Source organism: Mustela erminea, chromosome 8 (assembly GCF_009829155.1).
Source record: "Mustela erminea isolate mMusErm1 chromosome 8, mMusErm1.Pri, whole genome shotgun sequence".
NCBI classification, from domain to species: Eukaryota; Metazoa; Chordata; class Mammalia; order Carnivora; family Mustelidae; genus Mustela; species Mustela erminea.
In genome coordinates, this window is record NC_045621.1 from 11,057,778 (window position 1) to 11,081,586 (window position 23,809).

Sequence of the window (23,809 nt, forward strand, 5' to 3'; positions counted from 1 at the left end):
AATGACGCGGACAGGATGTGTGTGCGCATGTGCAGGGGGGACAGTGGGGCTCCATCTCACCACAGGATGGTGAGTCCTGAGGGTCAGCTCCAGCCACGGGGCCCAGCGGGTCAGATCTGATTTTCTGCACTGTTACACAAAATTGGGATTGGATGTCAGATCTCCTCATTTTGAAGGGTGGGCTTAAATTTTTAAAACCTTCTGTGGCTCAGAAAAAGAAACACAACCGCAGGCAATGTCACACTATCAATATGTAAACTGTCTGCCAACAAATGGCAGGAAAAATGTCCCGTCTTCCTTACGGGAAGAGGCTGGGATTCTGAGGGACTTCTCACATCACAAAAAACACCCAATGGGGCAAGGGTGATACGATCAATGGGGGCCTAATTCAACAGACAATCTGGTGCACAGTTCAGCATGACAGCTCCTATCTTTACTGTTGAAGAAAACCCAGGAATGGTATACACCAGCTACTTAAAGAAATTTAAATGGCACCCTTCCGTAAGCACAAGTGCAGTGGACGTCTGCATGATTTTCACTATGCCCTATGTATCAAAAGATCTCCGTAAGCATCAATGACACTTCTGCTTAGCAACTAGACAACAGCGCATTTTCTGCCTCACTAGACAAAATGCAACAACACCAAACTAGTATCACCCCACATCTAATTCCTACAACATGTCAATAATTGCATCTCCCTAAAATTTTGTTGATACAAGGGCACGAACGAAGCCTAACCCTGAGTCCAGTGGCTTAACTTCCACACAATTAGACATTTTTTAGTAGTTTGGGATCTTTTATTAAAATGCAGTCATCCCTAAGTCACAGAGGCTGTGCCCACTGCATTCTCCAATCTCAAGAGCTCTGCCACCTAGTCCCATTTATTTTCTTCATTTTTCATATCGTGACTATAATATAAAATTAACCCGAAGTCTTGTGTTTTGCTGACAAACAAATGCAGCATTTCAAACCAGTGTCACTTGAGAAACCGGCAAAACGTAAAAATAAATAAATAAGTAACATATTGAAGAATTTCACAGTAGTTACGGGATCAAGGTCAATGGCTAAGGCAAAGTCAATGTAGAGAAAATTACCTTATTTGTAAACTCTTTGGCTAAGACCTGAGTGATAGGAATAACCTTTTATAAAATAAGTGAATTCTCTTAGTGATATCAGAAGTTCATGCTAATAGCCACGAAGTGCTTAAAACTGAAAAAGGAAAATTACAGGGTGACTCTTTCTTAGCCATTAAATATTGTTAGCACACTCTAGTTTTGACATACCAACATAAAAGATAATAAAACTCATAAATCAATTGGCGGTCTGCTTCTCTGATTTACTTTACTCAAGCTGGTCAGTTAGAATATTATATATTGAATATCTTCTTAGCTCCCTAAACATAGGGATCTCAGAGAGATGAGAACTTCTGGACAAAAAAATGGAGAAAGAAATACATAGGAACCATCACCCAAATGAAGGGAGGTCCTTAATTATAATGGTTTTAGGATTTTATCTCAAACTTCCCTACATTTCCAGCTTTGTCATCATCTTACGATAAAAACTGGACACTCTAAATGTCCACAATGAATCAGTTTTTCACTCCCGTTCTATTTCCACTTCACCTGGGCTGAACTAAGATGGACCCTGAATGAGAAGTCCATACAAAGTTGGTGGTTCCCTGAAGCTAGTCCTCGGCCTGTGTTGGTTCAACACAGAAGTTTTGACTAGTTCACATCAAAACAAGAGAAGCAAAGGTGACAGTGAGTTTTTCACATGACTGACTATGATCTCATAGTTGAGAACTTTTGTCTGAGGCTATTCTTTTCATTAACTTAGTGATAATAAAGAGTATTTTATTTTATGAAATGATACAGATAATAAATTGGAGTACCCCTTCAATTTTTCAAATCAATGAATCCTCCAAAAGAAAAGGTCAATGAACCTATATTAGCACCCTCTTTAATTTCTACCGAATCTCAAAAGCTGAAAAACACGGCTCTTAGCATGTTTGTTTAATTATCTGTAGGAAGGTGTCCTGGTGTTTGCATGAGGCCCCCGCCAGGGAAGAACAGGAGAGGGAAAGGGGAAGGTGCGTCATGAAAGGAAAGCCCTGGGGCTCACCTCAGGGGAAGGGGTTGCCCCTACCACGAGTCCAGGCCCGGAACAGGGGCTGCAACGCTGAGCTGTGTACTATCACCACCCACCTGCTCTCAGTTCACTGCGACTGTTTTAAGAGATTGCTTCTAGCTGTATGAACTCATGAGTCTAATCATTTGGGCAATTCACTCTGTGACTTTGGAAACTGACCAATGACAGCATGAAGGCTCTGACTGAGATGTCAGTATTTGGATGATAAGTGATAGAATGGACCCATTGACTTCTGGCTTCTCCCCCAGGCTCGTGGGAGATCGAAGAGAAAGGAGGCAAGGAAACCTCAGGGTAGAACGTTTTGCCAAGTCCTTCACCGCCTCTCCTTTGACATCTTGATCCAGGAAGGCAGCCCGCCCCGCCCTCCCTTCGCCCTCCCTTCGCCCTCCTCCTGTTCTCTCCCATCTTCACACACACGCACACAAGCATGCATTCCTGCTTCCTCTCGCTAACCAAAGGAGGCTCAGGCAGGAGCCCTGCAGGGGCCTCTTCGGGGGTAGCTGGGACTGCCGGTACTGGACAGTAGGACAAATCTCAAAAGCTCTCCAAAAATTTGTGGGCAAACTCTAAGGGGTCAAAATTTGGGGTATTAGCCTAGTTAATATTTCTTCCTGAAAGTCACTGATTTTTAGACTGCAGCAAGTCTCAGGAACTAAACTCAATTGTTTTCAGAAAGAAATACCATTTCTCTCAAAGAGAGCAAATACTAACTGAACAAAACATGCAACACAAACGAACACAGATTTCCAAAGGAGACGAAACCCAAAACAGCAAACACTCATCTTAAAATTCTGAGAATCTATCATAATTTCGGTCAAAGGTTCGGTTGAGTTCAATGGTATTCTCTCGCTCATGTGCCTATTTCTGTCCCTCAGCCTAGCCAAACTTTCCTTGAGGGATTTTAGATTAATTTATTAGCTACTTCGGAGTTCTTTCTTTAGAAAACACTGGGAACTATGAACTGTGTTTTCTGACTGGGAGATTTAATTCTCCACGAGTGCTCTGGCTTCAGAGTCCCCCACAAGTAAAACCCGTTCAGGAAAGTAGCTGCCTTCGGATTCGACTTCTCACTCAGGTTTCTCCACATGGGCATGCGCGGACACAAACACACACGCGCGCACCTCGTACCCCCCACCCCTAGGAGAACAGGGTCCTCTGTCCTTGGAGACACCTTTCAGTGGGAGGAGGTGTGCTGTGCCCCTCTGACCCTTGACAGCTGCTGCCACCAACCGCCCTGCTCAGGTTAGGGGAAGGAGGGGACGCTGACCTGCACTGGCTCGGGGGGGAGCTGGACCACGTGCTGCATGCGCTCACTGTGGTGATGTCTCGACTCTTCCTCGTAGATCACATCCCTCTCGTGCTGGGGAAGGTTCAGGAAGCGGCGGATGGTACAGAGGTTCTCCCAGAGCGTGCGGTTCTCTGGGCTGGGGTTCTCCTTCCAGCGGAGCAGTTCGCACAACCAGCCCTAGGGAAAGAGAGACAGAGACAAGGTCCCCTGGGTTAATCTGTAGGATGCAGAGCAGCAGAGAATGGCTGGACTGCGGGGCAGTGCTGTCCCAGTGTAGCATGGTTTTCTGTCACAACTGTTCCTCCCGACCCAGGAGGACACTGCAACAGCCTGACAACTCTGAAAAACCAACCAGCGACCACGGAGCTGGTTACCCCGATGCCCCAGAGTCTTCGTGCTTGTTAATTACCTTATCCCCTTCCCACTGAATATACTCTCAATGAATTTACAGGCCCTTTGTAAAAGACACTCAAGCAAGGGGACAGTTACCCAATTCTCTGGGGAAAAAAAAAAGTAATTCATGTTGCTCAGCTACAGTTTTTAAAAATTACACAGCTGGATAGTTTCCATCCTAGAAAAAGAGTGGAAATGAATATACACGTACTACAACATAGTGAATTCTAAAGAAGAGAACATGTCTGAGTGTAAATGGCACTGAACTCTCTAGAAAGGAAACAGTCTTAGAATTATCAGTAACTCCACAAAATAAAATCACCACCTTAGCTAGAAAGAAAAAACCGTATTTTTGCTCCATCTCTGAATGCCTTGGGCTCTAGGCCCCCTACCAATCCCTTCCCGCCACAGCCACACCTGCAGGAAGGTAGGCAGTTGGCCGGGTCACACCTGCAAATGTGTCTCCCAATTCTGGCATCCGGATGTTCTCTCGCTTGAAACTGCACGAGAAAGAAAATGTAATGCAAATAATGATGGATTATATGAAAATAATACAGAGGATGCTGTCAACATCGCTCACTGACTCATGTCAAAATATTTTACCCAGTAGCTTTCTAACCCATCACTTCCAAGCTCCATCGCTAATTTTAAAAACAAGAACTGTCCCACATCACGCCTCTTGCAAAAGAGTCAGAATTTTTCTAAAAAGGTGCCTAAATAAACACAAATAACTTTGCAAAAATTAAATCCCAAATCTCCACAAATTTTGTATCCTAACCTGTAAGCCAGCGAAAGTTCCTGACATGCATTATAAAAACCCCATATAATATCATAAGCCGTTGTTTGTCTAACTCTCCACTGTGTCTTCTGCCTTTACCCAAAAAAAGGCAAGATTTGATTATCTCCGCTGCATCAGCCAAGACAGCAACACCAGCTGTTCTCATTGTGCAGCCTCTTCCTCGCGGCCTCCATGTTAATAACCTGATCATTCCATTTTCTCCTTCAACCGCCGGCTGCAGCACCGCAAAGAGACAAAAACCCAGGCCCATCTGCAGCAGCTGTAAGCATTGAACTGTGAAGCCACTGGGGATTTATAAACTAATCTGTAACACAACACTGCCTTGTTTTTACAAGTGAGAGGCCACATTTGCGCAGACCTGATCTTTTCTTGCAATAAACTGGGAGCTGGGGAGAGTTAGAGGGTTAGGAAGAATGAAAACAAGATATCGAATCATTTGCTTGGAAATGTTTTTCCAAGTATTTTCATAGATTTTTTTTTTTTCCAAGTCAGTTGAGAGACAGGTAAATGCTAATTTTCAAGGTGCAACATATATGAAGGTTGAAGACAATTCCATGTGTTAGCGCTATCAGAAAATAAATTATATTAAAAAAAAATCTCCTAGTCCCATAGTGTTTCCTCAAGGGTTTCTCTGTACAAAGGAAAGAATTCTTGAAATGGAAAATAAACCATCTGTGGAAAAATAAGCTCCTCTTTCTCTGTCTTTTCACAGATCTGAATAAGTCTCCAACTGAACTCTTTCAAATGTTCCAAACAGGTATGTTTAACATCTCCCAGGGGAAGCTATAGCACAGAGACCCATCATTTAACAGAAAATAAAAACAAAAACCTACATCTGGTAAAAGATGAAGTTCTGAGATACCCAGACCTTCAGGAGGACGGCACCTGCTGTTCCGCCTGAGGAGTGAACTGCATTGTGGGAAGCTGCAGCTTGAAAGGGGACAGGTGACAGCTGAGTGGTATCTCCACTTACGATACATGGAATGTCTCACACAACATTCATTGCCGCATTTGATTTATATGCGCTGTTCTAATCTGCACTCATTACAATCACTTAGGACGAACTACAGGCCTCGTTATGGACTGTGCGCTGTCTGCCATCAGTCTTTAAGAAGTGTGGTGCTCAATTTGCCCACTGACATGCAAGGTCCTGACCTTGAAGCTATTAGGGAGCAGATTAGACACAAGTGTGATCATGTGTGCAGACATAAGCAAACCAAATTAATTTCTGGCACAGGGAGGTAGCCAACAAGACCCTGTTCTTCGGGCACCAGAGAACTTCCTCAAATCCCTGATGGAGATGAGCTAATAGCATGTTTAAGGGAACCGGGTTTTGAAGATGAAGCACATTCATGGTATTTAGAGGGTTATTAATCTAGTTTCCCCACAAAGTGTTTGCTTGGCTGATCAGATTAAGGGATGGAGCCTTCAACGGCGCACCCCCACCACAGCAGGCCCCAAGAAATCTGTGATACTTCACAGCCTTGGACATATTGCACCATGTGTACCCAGCTGCTTCAATAATTAGCTTATGAATGTATCAGCTGGTTCTGTGATTTTTATAAATAATAACTAACCTACGGAGCAGAAAGAGTGTCAAGAGCTTTAGAGTAGCACAAAATCGCAAGGCGCTCCTAACTCTAACTCGCTCTTCCTCTAAAGGCCGATGTTCCCCACGAGTGGCGCTCCCATGATGCCATTTCTAAACCTTTATTTTGCACTGGAGATGGCAATGTCGGTTTGTCAGCTTTCTTCATGGCAGCCACAATACACGTTCCTTTGGCTCCGACTTAGGGCTCGTACCCACGTTCTCTGTAGGCTCACCTTCTGGAAATCCATTCTTCCACCCCACTTCCTGTCTCGCCCTCCATCTTTTGTTCACGAGATCCTTCCACCAGCCCATTTGGGATGCTTATCCCTGTTTTCTCAACGGGGTCTCTTATTAGCTTGTTTGGTAGCTAATGAATGTGTGAGAAAGTGCGAAGCGGCTGCGTGAGCACACACGTATGTAGCTGGGAGCGAACCCACCACAGAAGACACAGAGTCCCCACGCTGGGATTTTTTTCATTTATATAATTTTTGCATGCCGTCCAAGAAAGTTTTGCAGTATCAGGAAAAAAAAAGTGTAAATGTCAAATAAAACAGTGACAGATGACAGTATTCTCTATTGAATAGCACTGTTTCTGTCGTGCATGTTCAATGGGAACTCATGAATTATTAATAAACAAATCTCCTTTTTCTGTTAAAAATCTCAAGTAGGTTTTTTGTTGTTGTTCCCTGTGTGTTATGTGGAGAATTCCAGGAGAATTATTATCGTTTCAGAAATGCTGATATAGAAGTTTATCTGATTTCCAGGCTCGGTCAGCTCTGTGAGCAGGCGGCATGAACCGTGGGTGTAAACCGCTCTGTCATTTCTCTCGTAGGCTGGCTGTAAGTTGCGACCAAAGGTTAGCGGAACATTCATATAGTCAGTCCAGTCTTTCTAGTACGGTAAAACTGAGGCTAAGTGAATTACATCTGGGAAGCCCAGAGAATTCAGATTGGAGCCCTGAAACCCAAGTTCCTGCTCTGACATTAAGTGACTGGGTTACGTTTAGGCGAGTGGTTACCCTCTTACGGCTTCTGGAATTTAACTGTAAAAGGAGGGGTTTACAAAAGATGGCCTCTAAGTTTCCTTTCCAGCTCCACATTCCATGATCTGTTACCTTGTTATTTGTCAGAAATAGCAGATAATAATTAGCCATCAGGGTTAAAGTACAAAGAAGAAACCACCCTGGCCAAGGGATTAAGGGCAGCATCACCAGTGATAACATATGCACATCATGAAGCCTGTGGTATGAGGCACCGCAAAGAACACAGCCCAGCATCTGCAGGAGTCTTGCCAAAAGTGCCTAACCTCAGCTGAATCAGGACAAACCCAAACTGAGAGATGTTTAGCAAAATAATGTATCGGTATTCTTCAAAAGTGGCACTGTCATTAAAAAAAAGAAGGAGAAGGAGAAGAAGAAGAAAGGGAAAAGGAAGAACCAGTTAAGAAAAATAATAATTAAATGCAGGATGATCTCTGGATGGGATCATGGCACAGAAAACGCTCATTAGTGGAAAAACTACTGAAATTGGAATGAACTTTTTAGTGTAGATTAAGAGTATTAAAACAACATTAATCTCCTGGTTTTGATAACTGCACTATGGTGATGTAAGGTGCTAACATTAGAAGAAGTTAGGTGAGGCATATATGGAAACTGTACTATTTTGCAACACTTCCGTGAGTCTGAAATTTGTTAAAAATGAAAAATGTTAAAAAATACAAAAACACCTAAACTTACATAGAAAAACATACGTGGTGTTTAAGTGTCATGACGTCAAGGAATTTAGGGCTAAAACAAAAAAATTAGGGTTAAAATATTTAGGGTTAAAACTTCAAAATCTGAACCCAGAGAAGGAATGTAAGTTTAAAGGCTACACCTTTGCAATCAGTGGTTAAACAGTTCCCAAGCATTCAGTGCGTAAGTAAATAATATCTATAAACATCTTATTTTAGCCATCTAATCAGCCTTCTAAACAAATATGTTTCTTTCAGTCAAAAAAACAACTCTGACCACCCTTTCCAACGATGCAGGTGAGGCAACACTCACACAATCCGTGTGTTCCTGAAAAGTTGCATGTCAATCTAAATTTACAAAACAAATCAGGTGCAAATGTATTGGGACTCTTTATGACTTGAAGCCATGTGCCATTATTTGTTTTTAAAAGCTCAATGATAATCCCATAGTTGATCTTTTAGTAAATTGATAGTTTATTACAGATTTACCCAAAAATCTGTTAAGGATTTTTGGGTAAATCTTTAATAAAAATCTTTTAAAGATTTACCTAAAAATCTACCTAAAAATCTAAAAAATGAGAGGTACCCCTCATTCCCAAGTGGAAAGCGTTAATAAGGCAACAATAAGAACCACAAGTTGCTCCTGTGTCTCCCATCAGTTCTTCTATTGACTTTGTGCTCCAGCCGTGCTGAATTACTCACAGACTATGACTATGGCTGGTATTTCCATCCCCATGTATGAGATGATTTCTCTTTAGTTTTAACCAAAGGCAGGTCAAATATTCTTATGGTCAGTTTAACTTTCTTAGTTTAGGAGAATGGAAGCCAAGTGAAGTACAAGGGTTTGAGCACAACTGATACCGCTCATGTTACTCCCTTCGCTGGAAGGTCTCACACTCGACCTTCCATCCCTCGTGAGAAGCTGTATTCCAACGCTCAGCTGACATGGTCTCAGCTGATGTGTAAGAACTGTGTGCTCACTCCTGTAGGACTCCAGAGCATTTCGCTCATACTCTTCTACAACTTGATGATTATTACAGGTGGGATACGTGCATCCCCATCAGCTTCTTGATGGGGGTGGGGGGAAAGGGTTGGTTTCCCACTCATTTTAGCATTTTCACAGTAGCGTGGCTCCTTACACGTCAAAGATGCTTAATAGTGCCCGCCTGTACAGCGTATATACTAAAGAGATTCTTGATAAATGTTCATTGGATTGAACTGAAATTATCTGAGTGCACAGAAATTAGCCTACTGGAATGTTACAGTTGGAGAGGAGCCCTGCTTCTCAGAAGGAACCTGTCCATGTTCTGAGGTTTGTTTTCCTATCTCTAAAGCATAAATATGATAAAGAAAATGGGGTGACCCAATTTACATTATATATTCATGCATTTTATATATAACATATAAATGCAAACAGTGACGGATCTCTCAGAATATTAATTCAAATTGTCCGTAATCTTGTATTGAGCACCTATCTACTACGTGCCATGCAATGTGCTGGTATGTTACATGTATCATTTGTCTTGACTATTTTTCTTAACAAAGTTGAGATCATCAGCAAGGAATATATTCTGACTATGAAGCTCAGGAAAAATATCATCATAGAGAATGACATGTAAAGTGGATCTTGACAGTAAAGCTGGGTTCACTAGGTGGGGAAGTCACTAGGTAGGGAAGGGAAGTGATCAGTAGCACATTCCAAGCAGAGAAAGCACTATCAGCAAATGCGGAGATTTAGAAAATTATCACATCCCAGGAATGTGAAGCAACTTTGTGGGGCTAACACAGTCTAAAAACAGAAATGGGGTCAGATTTTAAAGAATAATATGCAAAGAAATTTCATCTTAATCCTATGGGCTATAGGAGCTATAGAAGGCTTCAAAAATGATATGATAGAGGATTAAATTTCTTTCTTTTTTTCTTTGTTCTGTTTTCCCTTCCGACCAAGAAGTCCTTAGGGAAAAGAATATGTTAAAGTCAAGAACACCACTTATCCTAGCCTAGATCTTTTTTTCCTTTTACAGCATAATCAGGACCCACAATGGCCTGGTAATGGGAAAGCACACACTTGATATGCTTCACCCAATAGGAGTTTCCATTCTAACAAAAAAATGACATATATTGTAAACACCAAGCTATATCAATCATTTAAAAAAAATCTGTTCTCATCATTTTAACTCTTTTCTTTTCTGTGTGTGTTTGTTGTTCTGTTATTCATATGACAAATATTTTTACAGCTTTCCTGGATTAAAAGTGAATCAGTTAGGGTAGTATCTTATTATTTCAGTTATAAAAAATGTTATAGGTTTAAAATTTTCGAGTAGACAATAACTAAATGACATTCTCCAAACTATATGCTAAAGGCTGAGAATGTCCAAATTACCAGGAAGGTCTTTCACAAAACAATAATAAGACCAGTGTTTGAGTTTGGACCCCAACAGAAATGACTTTGAATCCCATAAACTCCAAACCTCACCGGTACGTGATGGGGGAGGGGAAGCAAACGGGAAGACAAAGGCTCCTGTCCGTGGTACTGAAATGTCACTGTGTTCTAAGTTACTTGTATTCCTACCCCAGGACACCAGTAATGACTCCAACTTCTCCCAGGTCCCATGTTTTTTCCCTTAAAAAAAATTAAGTTTTATGTTGGTGACAAATTTCCTGGTTTTTCTAATATTTCAGAATAAATCCAAACCAGAATTTGCTTAGCAACAAGCACAAGTTTACGGCTTAGTCTGATCTACAAAGAGACAGAATACGTAACTGTTCCTGTTAGGTAATTTTTGTACTTGCCTTGGAAGCAAGGCCTGTCACAGTCGCTATGTTGTTATGTTGTAGTACTGTGCTGCTCCAAGTGCCTACCACAGAGCTGCTAAGGGAACTCAGTCTACAAGTAGTAAGTACCCTCCACCCTCTCTGCCCCTCTAGGAACTCCAATGAATGAATAAGTCAGCAAATGAACAGTTCTTCAGGAGACTGACTCAAAGCTTCTTGCACAGAAATGGAAAAGGCCATTTACTCACCCACGTCCTCAATACAGAAAATGTCAGCATATGTAACCAAAAGGAAATGTTTTCTGAGCGTCTCAGAAGAAAACTCACATTATTAACCACAGACAGTCGCTTTCTAAATGGAAGCACATAAAGTCCCCAAACAAACTTTGGTAACTGTGAAAGGATTTCTCTTCCACTGGTTGAGACTCTTCTGAAGTGTGAAATGAGCCAGATAATATTCAGCTCTTGTTTCCTAGTCACCAAATTCTCTTTTCATGAATCCAATAAGTGTCTATTAAAATAAATAAACCCCCTAATGATTCAAGATAACCTAATCAAGAACACTGAAATGGATAAAAGGCAAACTGCAAGGGAGACTTGTCAAGGGCTTCAGGGACTCCCTGACGAGGAGGTCATCTAACCCCGAAAAAGGTTTGTACCAAGCATTTGGTTACAGTTCAAGGTTAATTATTTTATACCTTGAATGTGATAAGTAAAAATGATCTGCTTCTTTTTGTGTTTTTCAAACTATACACCAAGTTCTAAACTATTTTCATGGGGACCAATTTTCAGCTGTCTCTGGGCATGTCACTCACATTTCTATGGATGTGTTTGTAAAGATTGAATCTGTAATTGAGAGTAATGAAAATTTTATTTCAGAGCAACTCCTTAACTTCTGTTATGGAAGTCTTAAGACAAGAGGAGATTTCATAAAATCTTGTTATCCTCCTTACCAAAGATCTATGGGATAAACACAGCTATATAATAATGTAGAAAGTTGGTATGATTTTATACAAATATGTACACAGTTACATACATGCACACATGGGAACATGCACCTGAAAAAGCCATTCATATTTGCCAAAAAGATGAATGAGTCTCAAATCTTGTACTTCCCCACTTAAATACTAGAAAGGTATTAATGGCAGAACGTGTTAGGCTGGACCACCAAGCAGAAAACAACCAAATATTTCCAGTTTCTGACTTCAGGTCCAAATTCTGCATACCTGTGATGTCATACTATATATTTTGCAAACTGCCTCAAGAACTTGTAAGTGCATGAGGGAAAAAAAAAAACCAGACATGGCAGAAAACTTTGAGTGAGAATTTTTTTTTTTTTGAAAGATCAGAGCTGAGACCATAGTGAGGCAAGCAAACAATTAATGGGCAAAACTTAAGGAATGTGGCTCTGAAAGCGTGTGCCTCCTTAAAATCCAAACCAGCTTGCCTCCCCCTGGTCTTGTCCCTGTGAAAGGAACATGATTCAAAGCTTCTACAGCAAAGTGGTAGGAACTCTTCATAGGCACCAACATTCTCCAGTTGTAAGAACATGTTTAACCCCTTGTGCTCTTTGTAAGAGGCCTGGGAGAGTTTGAGAAAGCAGTTTTAATATGTCAACCTGATTTGCTTCACACGCAAGTTTCCAAAGGTGCCGTGTCATCAACTGGCCAAGTAACGTAATTCAAGGATTTCTGCAGTGGCTTGATGTGCTGAACAGCTGTACAAAACCATGAGCGACTGGTAGAGGTATCTGATGGTTTCAGAACTGCATATGGACTCCGTGATTAATCTTTACTGATATCTAATTAAGGGTTTCCTTAATAGTCATCTTAGGGCATGAAACATTAACATAATTAATTGTAGGGATAGTAAAAAGAACCAAATTCTCACTCTAAGGTTGATATAAATATGGAGATCTTGAGGCAATTTCTGCTCATAATCTCTTAACAGAATGTAATCTTTTCAGATTATCCTGAGGGGAAAAAAAAAGCCAAGAGGGTGAAGGGCTCCATTTGATACTTAAACATCATTGTGTTGACCGCCTACTGTTTTAGCATTTGGGGATGTTGAGAAATCTAATTTCTTCAATACTTGGCATAGTAACTTTTTTTCAAATGGTAACTGTAGTGCAAATACATTAATTTTTTTTATTTGCATTTGGTGGATAGCCCTGACATTGGAGTAAACATACCCCAAAGGACAAAAGTAGAAACTGCTCCTTGATGGGCTGTCAGTGTGATTAGATTACTAAGGAACCGGCCCAGCAGGGAAGGGACAGCGCCTCCACTAGGCTGCAGACCGCCTCATTTTAACCTGCCTTATGTGCTGAATAGGACATAGCAAAAGCGAGATCATCACGAGTGAGACTGAGACCACTGACTCATTTTACACAGGGTATCGTGGGGCTATTACTTCCTGTCACTCTTTATACCAGAGAGATGGGGCAGCCAAACATCTTCTTCCAACAGCCTGCGCTATCCCAGCTCCAATAAAGCCATTTCCATAAAGGGCACATAATCAGAGAAATGTCAAACATCTTTCTGAGCGAAGTGGCAAAACTCTGATCTTTGTGCGGTATTTTCTAAAGGCTGAGAAACTAGTAAGGAGATAAAAGGTAATATTTTATACTTCGTAACTCTACTCTCCTAAATGAGAAGTTGGCCTTAAAAAAAAAAAAAGAATTACAGTTTTAACTTGTCACATAACAATGTGTTGTACAGTATGATCTCGATTAGGACATAAACATGCATGTCCATATCCACGCACACACTACGCATTAGTAGGATTCTACAACGTGAATAGTAACTGTGCAATGTCGAATTACAGGTGATTCATGTTTTCACCTTTATACTTTTCTTCATTTTCTAAATTTTTTAAAATGGGGATGCTATTACTTAGTTAATCATAAAATAGAGGTTATTTCTTTAAAAAAGAAATATGTACAACCAAATTGTGCTTGGCACATTTTTAAGAAACGCAAAAGCAAAGATGACTCTGGTAACCCTTGACCAAATGCAGGAAACATGTTAACACACACACTGAATGTCATTAAAAACTCCAAAAGCAAAGAGCAATAAAGCAATAAAAGAAACAAACCAGATACTACACCCATGGTTTTTCTTTATGTAAACTTGTGTCTTTCCTTTGTTTTGGCTTTATTTTCAAAGGACCTGCCATGAAGAGCTGCATATTTGAAATCATTCAGCCTGTTAAGCAAATGAGACCATTATAAGGAGAGATTTTATGATAGGGAAAAAAATTCCTAAAATCTAAGTTTGTAATCTGCATCTAAAGCAAAGTAGCCTTCTACTTAGGAACACAATCTATCAAGTCAGTAGAAATATGGAACACTTTTTTTTTTTGATAGAAACTAAGTGATAAGGAAGGAATAAAGGTCGGTACACAGAATCTACTTAATCCTAATGTACATGAACCACAGAACATACTGAACCCCCGTCACGACGGTGAACACAGCTTCTATGGGGAATGGCTTTCAGAATTGTGTCCTGAAGGCCAGAGGCTCATCTTCCCCAGCTGCAGGGGGATCATGATGATGGCTCCCTCTCTAACTCCGTGCGGGAGAAAGAAGGACTCTCCTATCCCTGATTCCAGGGCTAGCTCCTGCAGCTCGTGGGACTAGGAAAGTGTGTGTGGCAGGGAGGGGAAATGCAAGGTCTTTAAATCTTGGTGGGGAGAAGGACATGCTGGTCACCTCATCAGAGAGCTCCCTGGGTCCCTGTTTGTTTCCAGATGACTCCGTCGGCCGCTGGCCTTGTCATCACCAGCATCTGAGAGATCTCACAGCCAGGTCACGCATCTCTCCTTGCAGTGCGGTAGCCTTCCCCTGCTGTCTTCATGCAGAAAGCAACCCCCCATCACCATCACCAAAAAAAAGGGAAGCAAACCCAGTGCCCCTTTAAAGCTTTAGCTTGTAGGTCTTTTTTTTTTTATTTTTTTTTTTTTAATGGGGACAAAGGAGGACAGAAATTGAAACAAGCCCCTCCTAGTCCTTCTACCTCATCCATCCTCACCCAAGCACAGTAGGGAAAGGCAGTTACCTCTGCAGAGTGGTGTCTGAGTACACAAATAATAAAGATTTACTCTCCCTGCAAACAAAACAAAACAAAACCAGGACACCGACTTTAGATCATCACCAACATTCTATGGGCTGACGTACTACAGACTATAAAAAGGAGAAGAGGTCAGTATAAGAGAGAAACGGTGAATTTGTTTCTGGGGAGAGGAGCAGGAGGTGTCAAGGGAAAGGAATGTGGTTGGAGATGCTGGCACAGAGCACACGGCCAGCGTGGAGGGCTGCGGCGGGCCACGGAGCTTCCCCTCTCTGGACTGCCGCTTCCCAGCTCGTGCGTGATAAGCTGCAGCTGGGAAGGAAGGGGGCGAGCCACCCCATCGAGCGTCAGAGAACAGGGAGGTGACAGGAGCTCCTGCAGCCACGCAGGCCGTGCTCCGGGGCCCTCGCTCCCTACTGGCCCGTTATAGGTAAGGGTCCTACCGAAGTGGTCAGAAAATGTCCTGTAGGATTTTAAATGATGCCTCCTACTAAGGATCCCTCCTATGAAAGTCTTATATTTCACAAAAAATAATCACTGATTACAGTGTATTCTCTCTCATGAAGACCATCAGCAATGTGACCATTTTGAAGAAAGGGGAAAAAAAGATAATCCTCCGAACTCACACATAACACACGCTCATCCTAAATTGAAATGAAGGAAAAGTTAAAGGTGAGAAAAACCTCTATGCACATAGCATACCTTTTCCTGTTCCTGTTTTCTTCCCCTTCCCCTTCTTTGGCTCCTTCTCTTGATGGGAGAGAAAGGCAAGGGCAGACAGACCCATTCGGAGGAACGGGATGACGGACCGCAATACAGAACAAAGGAGCTGGAGCTGAGCGGGACAAAGTGGCCTACAGAGGCATCTAGAGGTGAGCCACACACTAAGGCAACACACACACACTCCAGTAATAAATATATTGTCACCAATGGGACCACAGACAAAACTACACTAGGTTGTCACCTTCGCAACCCCTTTTCTGAAGCCCTCATGCCATTGTGTCCCTAGACACTACAGCCCTCAGGGATCATCTTGGCTCGCGACCTGCATCGCTCTAAATTCTTCCTTTCCTTTTTCCTTCTAACTCATTCGAAGCTTGCCTAACACACAGTTACCGGTGTTATTCTTAATAGTTGATGACAGCAATTCACACCAAAGGGTGGATAAGTTTTAATGGAGGGTTTGTTTTTATTTTAAAAGAAAGGTAAAATGGAAGGGAAGGGGTTGCTGCGCATGTTTGAACTGGACATTCAAGGTTCCAAACCTACTCCAGGTCACAAGAGTTCCTAATTCAAGGTTCTTCTAATTTCACCGCCAAGAGGAGAGAGAGCCCCCGCTAGTCTTTGGCTTCACTCCCAAGAACTTCTGATTCCTCCAAAGAAACAGAGAGAGGGAAGAAAGAAAATGCAGGAGAGGAAGAGAGTATCTTTGTACTCCCCATTCTCACAACCCAATAAAGACGGTGTGGCCACTTCCCACCACAGCTTGGAGAAGATAAGTACTTTGGTCAAAGTTCCACTATTAGTCACACACGGAAACACACACACACACAGAAACACACCTTATGAATATACACCAAATATGTGTGCAAGGTACCAAACTGTACAATTAATTTCACGAAATAAGCTCTTTATGAAATAAATGCTGGTATGTACAAAAGGGAGTAAATATCTTATGTTAAGTTGCCTTTGAAGCTATCAGGTAAGTTCACTTTGTTGGGGGGGAACCATTTTTTAAAAATATTAACATCTGATTTGCCAATCTCATTAGCTACCTATCTTACAATAAGGTTCCCCATTCACAAATGAGAATGAGGTCGCTGTCCCGATGACAAAAGGTAAAAGCTTAAAGCACCTTTTCCCCACTGAGGCTCCCTCTCACCCTTCCTCGTATTAATTCCCAGAACTACATTTTCCTCCGGGTTCCACAAAAGCAGGGCTCCTGAATTCTTCGGGAGGGATCACAAATTTGGCGAGCCAAGCTCACGGCAACAGGCAGATACAGCTTTTAATCACCACCTGAATTATTCTGGGAGGCTGGAGGCATCACCATTTCCAGACGCCATGGTGCCAAGTCAACAGAAAGATCACAGGCAGTTTGAACGACGCTCGAGACGATGCGCTTCCGTTTTTCTTCCACGCTGCTTATGAAAGAAGGACTGAGCAAAACTTCGATATTTACGTCAAGTCACGACGAAGGGGCAGGTTTGCAAAATCAATTGTGTAGCTTTTATACTCACTGCACATTTACCACATATGTCCTTTATTACACAGTGGAAAACCATTAAATGCACAGTAGTTTTGCCAAGTGGCAGTATGCATTTAACAGCTTTATTCGCTTAACAGCTCCAGCTCTCATTATATTCTGCCATGTGGTACACGGGATTTTATGCATTTAACAGTTTAAGAAGGCTCTATGGTGTTTTCTTTTCATGTATTTCATACTATGGTTGGACATCGTATCTTAGCAAACTGGATTTCAGTGATTTCACTGATGAGGGAGGCGTAAGAATGACCTGGAAAAATTGCTACATTGAAATTAAAAAGGGAAAAAGAGTATTTCAAATCTCTCCAAAATGCCTTGATACTCTACGCCTTCTTCTTTATCAACATCTGAAAAATGACTTAAGTAAGGTTACTGCAAAACTATAGGTAAAAAAAAGGCTAATCCCGAAATAATATAATGAGTGTAAATACAATATTTAGCTATCATTTTTTAAATGATAATTTAATTTGCATTGAAAACCTTCCTGCTTAATAGAAATACAATATTCAGTAACTCCCTTTCTTTTCAGCACACAACAGAAGATCTGTTAAGGAGATGCTGGACCATTTCACCATTTACATATGTGGGATGAAAACATTTGTCATGCAAGGCCACAGAGGAAATCAAGCTCAGAATCAAAGGACTCTCAAAATTATGCTTCAGCTAACTTTTGTTTCCTCCACCCTGCACTGGATAATTATTCATCCTCAGGATAAATAACCAAGCTCCTCACCCTAACCCCTTTTAGGATAGGGTCATAGTTATCCCTTTAAACAAACTGAGACGGATAGTGGATCCCATCAACTGTTGCTGTTTTCAGAAATAAAAAACCTAAGCATCTGCTTACCCTTTTCCCAGGAGTGTTCCATTCCCCACGATCCCAGCACTAAGAAACCGTACTGGATAAGCTTCTGTGTTTTCCTGTTATAAATTTTAGCACTCATTCTGGGACCCTCCCCCCTGCCAGATGTGTTTTCTCCTGGAAAAAACAACTGTATTCTACACATAAAAGAAACACCTGACATGGCAAGGTGTCTCTGGGGCTGGAGAAAAGAGGTTATTATAACAAAGTCAGCAGTTGCCCTGGTGGGAATACGAGAGGGGATGAGACAAGGAAGATGCTATTCGGTACACGCTAAGTCTCGCTCATTTATTGAGAGAGAGAAGGGATATATAGCCATGCTTAGAATTATGAGAGAAAGCAGTCAAGGCTGATGCTTTTTAGAAAAAAAAAAAAAAAAAAAAAAAACTTTAAAAGAAAAAAAAATCTGGGTTTTAACTTAGTCTCTATTTTGAACTCCAGTGGGCATAAAAGCAAACCGTAGAGCAAAAGGCAGAACATGACAGGTTCCCTAGGGATTATTATTGTTATTATTATTATAGGAACAGATGTATTTTTATTGGTGGGAGGCGGAGAACGGTCTAATTCCGACCCTCGCTTTCGCTCGTTTAAAAAACCACTCACCTGACTTTTATTTGCGGCCACTTTGGCAAACAGGGCTTGAGACACCTTGGCCCTTTTCATCTCCTGTTGGATCTCGTCATAAATGGCAGCTGTGATGTTGACGTTGGCGCCGTCCACCTTAATGGGGAGGTCTGTTGTCGGTGTCGAGGTTTTGGCCTACCAAGAGACCATGAAAATAATAATTTAAAAAGTGCTGCATTCAGCCCAGCCATCTGTGCTGAAATTATCAAAGGATTTCAGTCAGCTGATGCCAAACTGCGTTAGCTACAAAGGGACACTTCCTGTCCATTATTCTAATCAGGTTAATTGTGATTGGAAATAATTGCAGTGCATTCCTATAGCACAGGCAGAGTCCTGTCGACCCTGCTCCTTTCCTCACGGTGTCCCAGACACAGCCCAGGTAGGAAGGCTACTCTGGGCCCCAAACTGGGAGAGATGACCTAACTGTCAAACACGTGCATGCAGAACACACACACAGTAACGTTTCCCTTTCTAGAAATGGCACACCTTGGAGAAAGAGCCAATTCTTCCAGAAAAAATGAGTAAATGGGTAGAGGTCTCTAAATAATAAATTATTACTCAATTTAATGCACTCCCCTGAGTCTCTCTCATTCTTTATTAAAGCTTTACATATGTCATTCGAGTATGTATGGCTGCCCGTCATTATCATCATTATGCTACCCAGACAGTCACCTAATTTCACCTAGGAAATCAGTGGAAATGAAACAAAATTTCATTTCATAAAACTAGGCTTCAGAATGCCTTTGATGTGCCGTTTTCATTTCCTTAAACTCATATTGTGGTTTTATGTATTCTGCCGTGCTCGTTTTAATTGAATGATTTCCCATCAGCTTCGGAGACAAATGAAGGACAATACAGAAGGTGTCTGTACTTCTTGGGGTTAAGATCAACCTAAAACATTTGCGTCTCCATGATCCAGAAGACCGTCAGGAGCATTTACTCTGGTGTGTAACGGGAAGGGCTGGGAAGGCCTCTCAGAACCCCTGACCGCAGGACTGCAAGAAAAGTCACCCCTGAGTTTTGGTTCCTGAGCACACCTGGCTGATTGGAACTAAACTGTGTATTTTTCTGTCTCCACTTACCCTAGAATCCCAAACCAATCGTTACTTTTTCTCTACAGATGTCCTGAGCTATTCCCCTACTGAATACGCAGCACAAAGATTTCGAGAAAGACACAGCATGCAGTCTGGACACTGTAGGATATGCTCTGTATCATCTTGAGGCCGGCCTGCATGTCCCCAGGTCTCTGTGAAGGCTTTCATCCCTAACGGTGCTCACTCACTTTTGCATTCTCCTCTCTCCCCGCCTCTGACTATTTTCTAATTACCACAAAGTAATAAAAACTACAATGTATGCGGTACTTTTCATTGGCTGGGTCACTCCAGAAAGTATCTTACTTTTGTTATTTCATTTAATTCTTTGAGGACCCCGGTAAGTTGGACTTTATTATTTTTATTTTACTGAGGAAGAAACTGAAAAGAAAAGAGGATACTTCACTTGCTGGAGGGACATGCAGCACCAAGTCAAGGAACTGGGATCTGAACGCAAGTGTCTCGGGCTCCAGACCACAGGCTCAGGACACTGTGCTGGCCCACCTCCAAAATCTCCAGCGGTTTAGGCTGGGGGCTGTTTTAACATCTTCTTGCCTTCTAGTTTGGGGTCTTACCATAGTAATCCAATTTTCTTTCCATTCTTTCTTTTTTTTTAAAGAAATTCCTTCTTCTGCTCAAAATTTCTAGTTAATCCACAGTTCTTTTCCTGTTAAATGCATATTTTAGCATATCAATCCTGCCTTTCTGAACTGAAATTTCTTCATTAGCCTCACTGGTTATCTCATCTTACTTGACTGGTCAAATTGTCTCTAGAAGCCTCAGGGTTAAAACAAAACCCCTCAAGGCACTATAATATCCGGCTAGGAGCTCATGCCTTGCAATCAAAATTACCAGGGTTCAAATCCCAGCTCTACCACTCAGTCATGCAACTTTACACAAATTATTTAACCCATCAAAACCTCAGTTTTCTCATCTGTAAAATGGGAATAACAACACAAAATAGTGAGGACTGAATTCATGCAAAACGCTCACAGCACCAGATAATTCAGCAAGTGCTCAATAAATGTTCACTCATCTTTATATTGTTTTATCATTAAGTACATCAAGAAATACTGGCTAACTCAAAGATTATAAGAAGGGACTCTTAAGGTTTAATTTAACATTCTAAATTTCTTCCATTTGTTTTAAATCAATAATAAAGTGTTGATGGGGTCTGGGAAATATTCTCCATCAACCCACGTAGGCTGCCTGGGTGTTCTAGAATGCTGCCTCCGACTAAAGGCTTCATCAGTGGATGCTCCTCTAACATCTGTTCTCACAACGAAAGCTTTACTAAGCATCTTTACTACTGAGATATGTATGTAAAGAAGTTGGAGAAAGTAGGTAATCAGAAAATGTTTTAAAAGACTTTAATAACTTCCTTTTCTCGATGTTTAAGAGAAAAAGAAGAAAGTTCCAGAGAATATACCAATGCCAGTGCCATGACTGCATTCTAAAAAATATTTTGAGAAAAAAGATTTTATATGTATTCTCAGAAATCTCAAAACTGTGAAATTAAATGATCAATTTCCCTGTTATTCTTGTCCGTAAAGGGCACTTCTACCTAGGAATTTTCTAGATGAGATTTTTCTGTTCTTCAATAAAGCAAAATATTGACCCTGATTGTTTTCCCTGGTAAAATGGTCTGACCCTGAAATCTATCAGGTCTTTGGAAAGACGTCTAAGAAATAATCTCACTAGAAAAATACTACAAAGAATAAACTACCCAGACTTGAGTTATTTTTTAACAAGTAAAAGTGACTTTCTGAGTTAGTTAAATGGCCGTGAAGCATGGCTGGACTCTCTATCATGATTTATTGGGCTTCAAAAGTGGCAAAATTATTGGTGAATTTAACAGAAGTAAATATTAGTGCAAATTAACAATTCGTCCAACTCAATAGCTCAATATGTACACCCCAAGATTTAAAAAAAATAAAAAGAAATAAGCTTGGTTACATTCATCCAAAGTAAGCAGTCAAGAGACTTATTTTTGGTTTAACAGTAACTAAAACCCATAATTCACCAAAGACTAAAGTGTAAGTATCACAATTTGGCACTGCATGATAGAAAATGATCTTCAATTAAAAATCTATTGCAGAGCGGAAAAAAAATGATGATGTGTGAAAAAAGTGGATATACTTGATAAAGCTCAAATATTTCTACTAGAATAAAATTCTGTTTCTATGTTGAATCAGTTCCTTGGAACCTACTAGAAAACACTCATAACACCAAAATCATAGTATCTATGCAAAAAAGCAAAACAAAACAAAAAACAAAACAAACCAAAAAACCAAACCCAGACAAACCTTTGGTTTCAAACTACCCATTTTTTTCTGATTTGTATAAATGTGTACCTGTTAAATATTGGTTTTGAGATAGAACTTGCAGCTATCCTAGCAACAGTGAATGAGATGGCTTTATCATAAATCCATTGACCAGTAAAAGTCTGGGGGAAATAGAAAGCAGGTTACAAATGAATGGGCTCCCATGTGAACTGGAAAGACTGCTTGGCTGACTGGAGACCTTGACCCCTTAATAAAATTACGATCCCTGAAGCACACAGCATCTCTAGATGCACGCATTTGTAGGAAGACCAGATCAGAAGGCTTATAAAGTATGCAAAAAGGAGGGAAGGAGAGCTGAGTCACTGAGTTCCGCCGGGAGGATCAGCCTAGGAAGGAAAACCATGAAGGCCTACCTTCCACTGCTGTGTTCAGCACTCACTGAAGGATCCCCCAAACATTCTGATCTAGCCACTGCGTACGCAGGCTTACACCACACACAGAGTTCTCCCCCATTCTGTCTTTCTTCAGATTGCATAAAGAGGAGTTTGGACTACTCTACTTGTCCCCTGTCCCCAACCCTAACCAACATCCCCCAACCCCCGCTGCCCTCCCCCCACCCCCACTCAGTATCCAAATAAATATACAGTTTAAGGAAAAGCAGTGTTCTTGCTATGCAAACTCAGCCTCAACTCGAATCCCCTGGCCCCATCTTAGTTAACTAAGCAGCCGTGTGGAAACATTTTGGAGCCGACCCTTCCACCCGTGCTTGTCCCTTCTATGGGGAAGAATGGTGTTTTTCTAAAGGGACAGGAACACCACAGGACACAGGAAAGGATAAACCCTATGACATGACCCGGAGCAACATGATCAGTGAGTCAAGAAATCCTCAAATTAAGTCTCTCGGTTTTTGAGAGCAACCCCGTATCAGTGAAGGCAACATGTTTCCAAGGCCCAGAGGGAAAAGTCAGCGGAGCAAATATCTCACCTGAGGGGTTCGGGAGGAGCTGGGACTGCTAGAGGCTGACGAGACCATGCTCACATTGGGGTTCATGCTCCGCTCTCTCTCGTCCTGGTATATGCGGTCCCGCTCCACTTCCGGCAGATTGAGGAAATTCTGCATGGCCCTCAAGTTTACTAAGAGAGACTGAGAGGCTGTCCGAGGGTCTTCTTCCTTACGCAAAATCTCAGACAACAATCCCTGATTACACGGAAGACAAAAAAACAAGAGAACAGGCCAAGTCATATCTGCAGGTGTGTGCGCGGTTTCCGGCGCCTGCCCCCCCCCCCCCGCCCCCTTTATTTGTTCGGTGTAACCAGCTGGCGGTGATGTCAAGAACCTCGGTCTCATTGCCGAGGGTTCTCCAGCAGGGAGATTTTGTGGGAATGTGCTTGCCTTCCAGGGCTGTGCCTTATTCTGGACTGTTCTATTCTGACACTTTATCATCGCTGTAATAATCGTCAGCACACGGAGATGCTAGCTAGCAAGGTAGGCGCTCGGAAGGCTTGTGGGGCTGCAGCTACCACCAGGTGCCTCCTACAAGTATTTCAGGAACTGTTAGAACTCTCTCTGCTTGAAACTGGGAACACTTGGCAGTCCTGCTCGGCTTTACAAATCTGCCAAGTTTGGTAAATTTAGTTCCGACATTTAAACAGCATGGGAGATTTACATCGACTTAAAAAAATAAAAAAAAGTTTGGCTGAATTTCTGTGTGACCGGCCACTGTTTTCAATATAGACGTTTCTCATGGCAAAAAAAAAAAAAAAAAAGACACAAAGCAAATGGCCATTACTTGTGGTAACCCTCTGAAAGCTTCCCAAACCACACATGCAATCGGTACCCTTGTAGATGTACCTGGTGGCACCCAAACCTTTTTTCCCCCCAGGACA

The 23,809-nt window shown here is 41.6% G+C and overlaps 1 protein-coding gene across 9 annotated transcripts in view; it reads right to left on the reverse strand.

The window, feature by feature from the left end:
- Window positions 1-23,809, reverse strand: part of SATB2 (SATB homeobox 2) — a 198,631-nt gene that overhangs the window by 32,903 nt on the left and 141,919 nt on the right. For all 9 annotated transcript variants that reach the window (XM_032354415.1, XM_032354413.1, XM_032354414.1 and 6 more), the window contains 3 exons: window positions 22,908-23,120; window positions 18,526-18,681; window positions 3,416-3,613 (listed from right to left, as the gene is read on the reverse strand). In XM_032354415.1, the coding sequence (XP_032210306.1) occupies window positions 3,416-3,613; window positions 18,526-18,681; window positions 22,908-23,120 (567 nt within the window). The remainder of the gene's footprint in view (window positions 1-3,415; window positions 3,614-18,525; window positions 18,682-22,907; window positions 23,121-23,809) is intronic.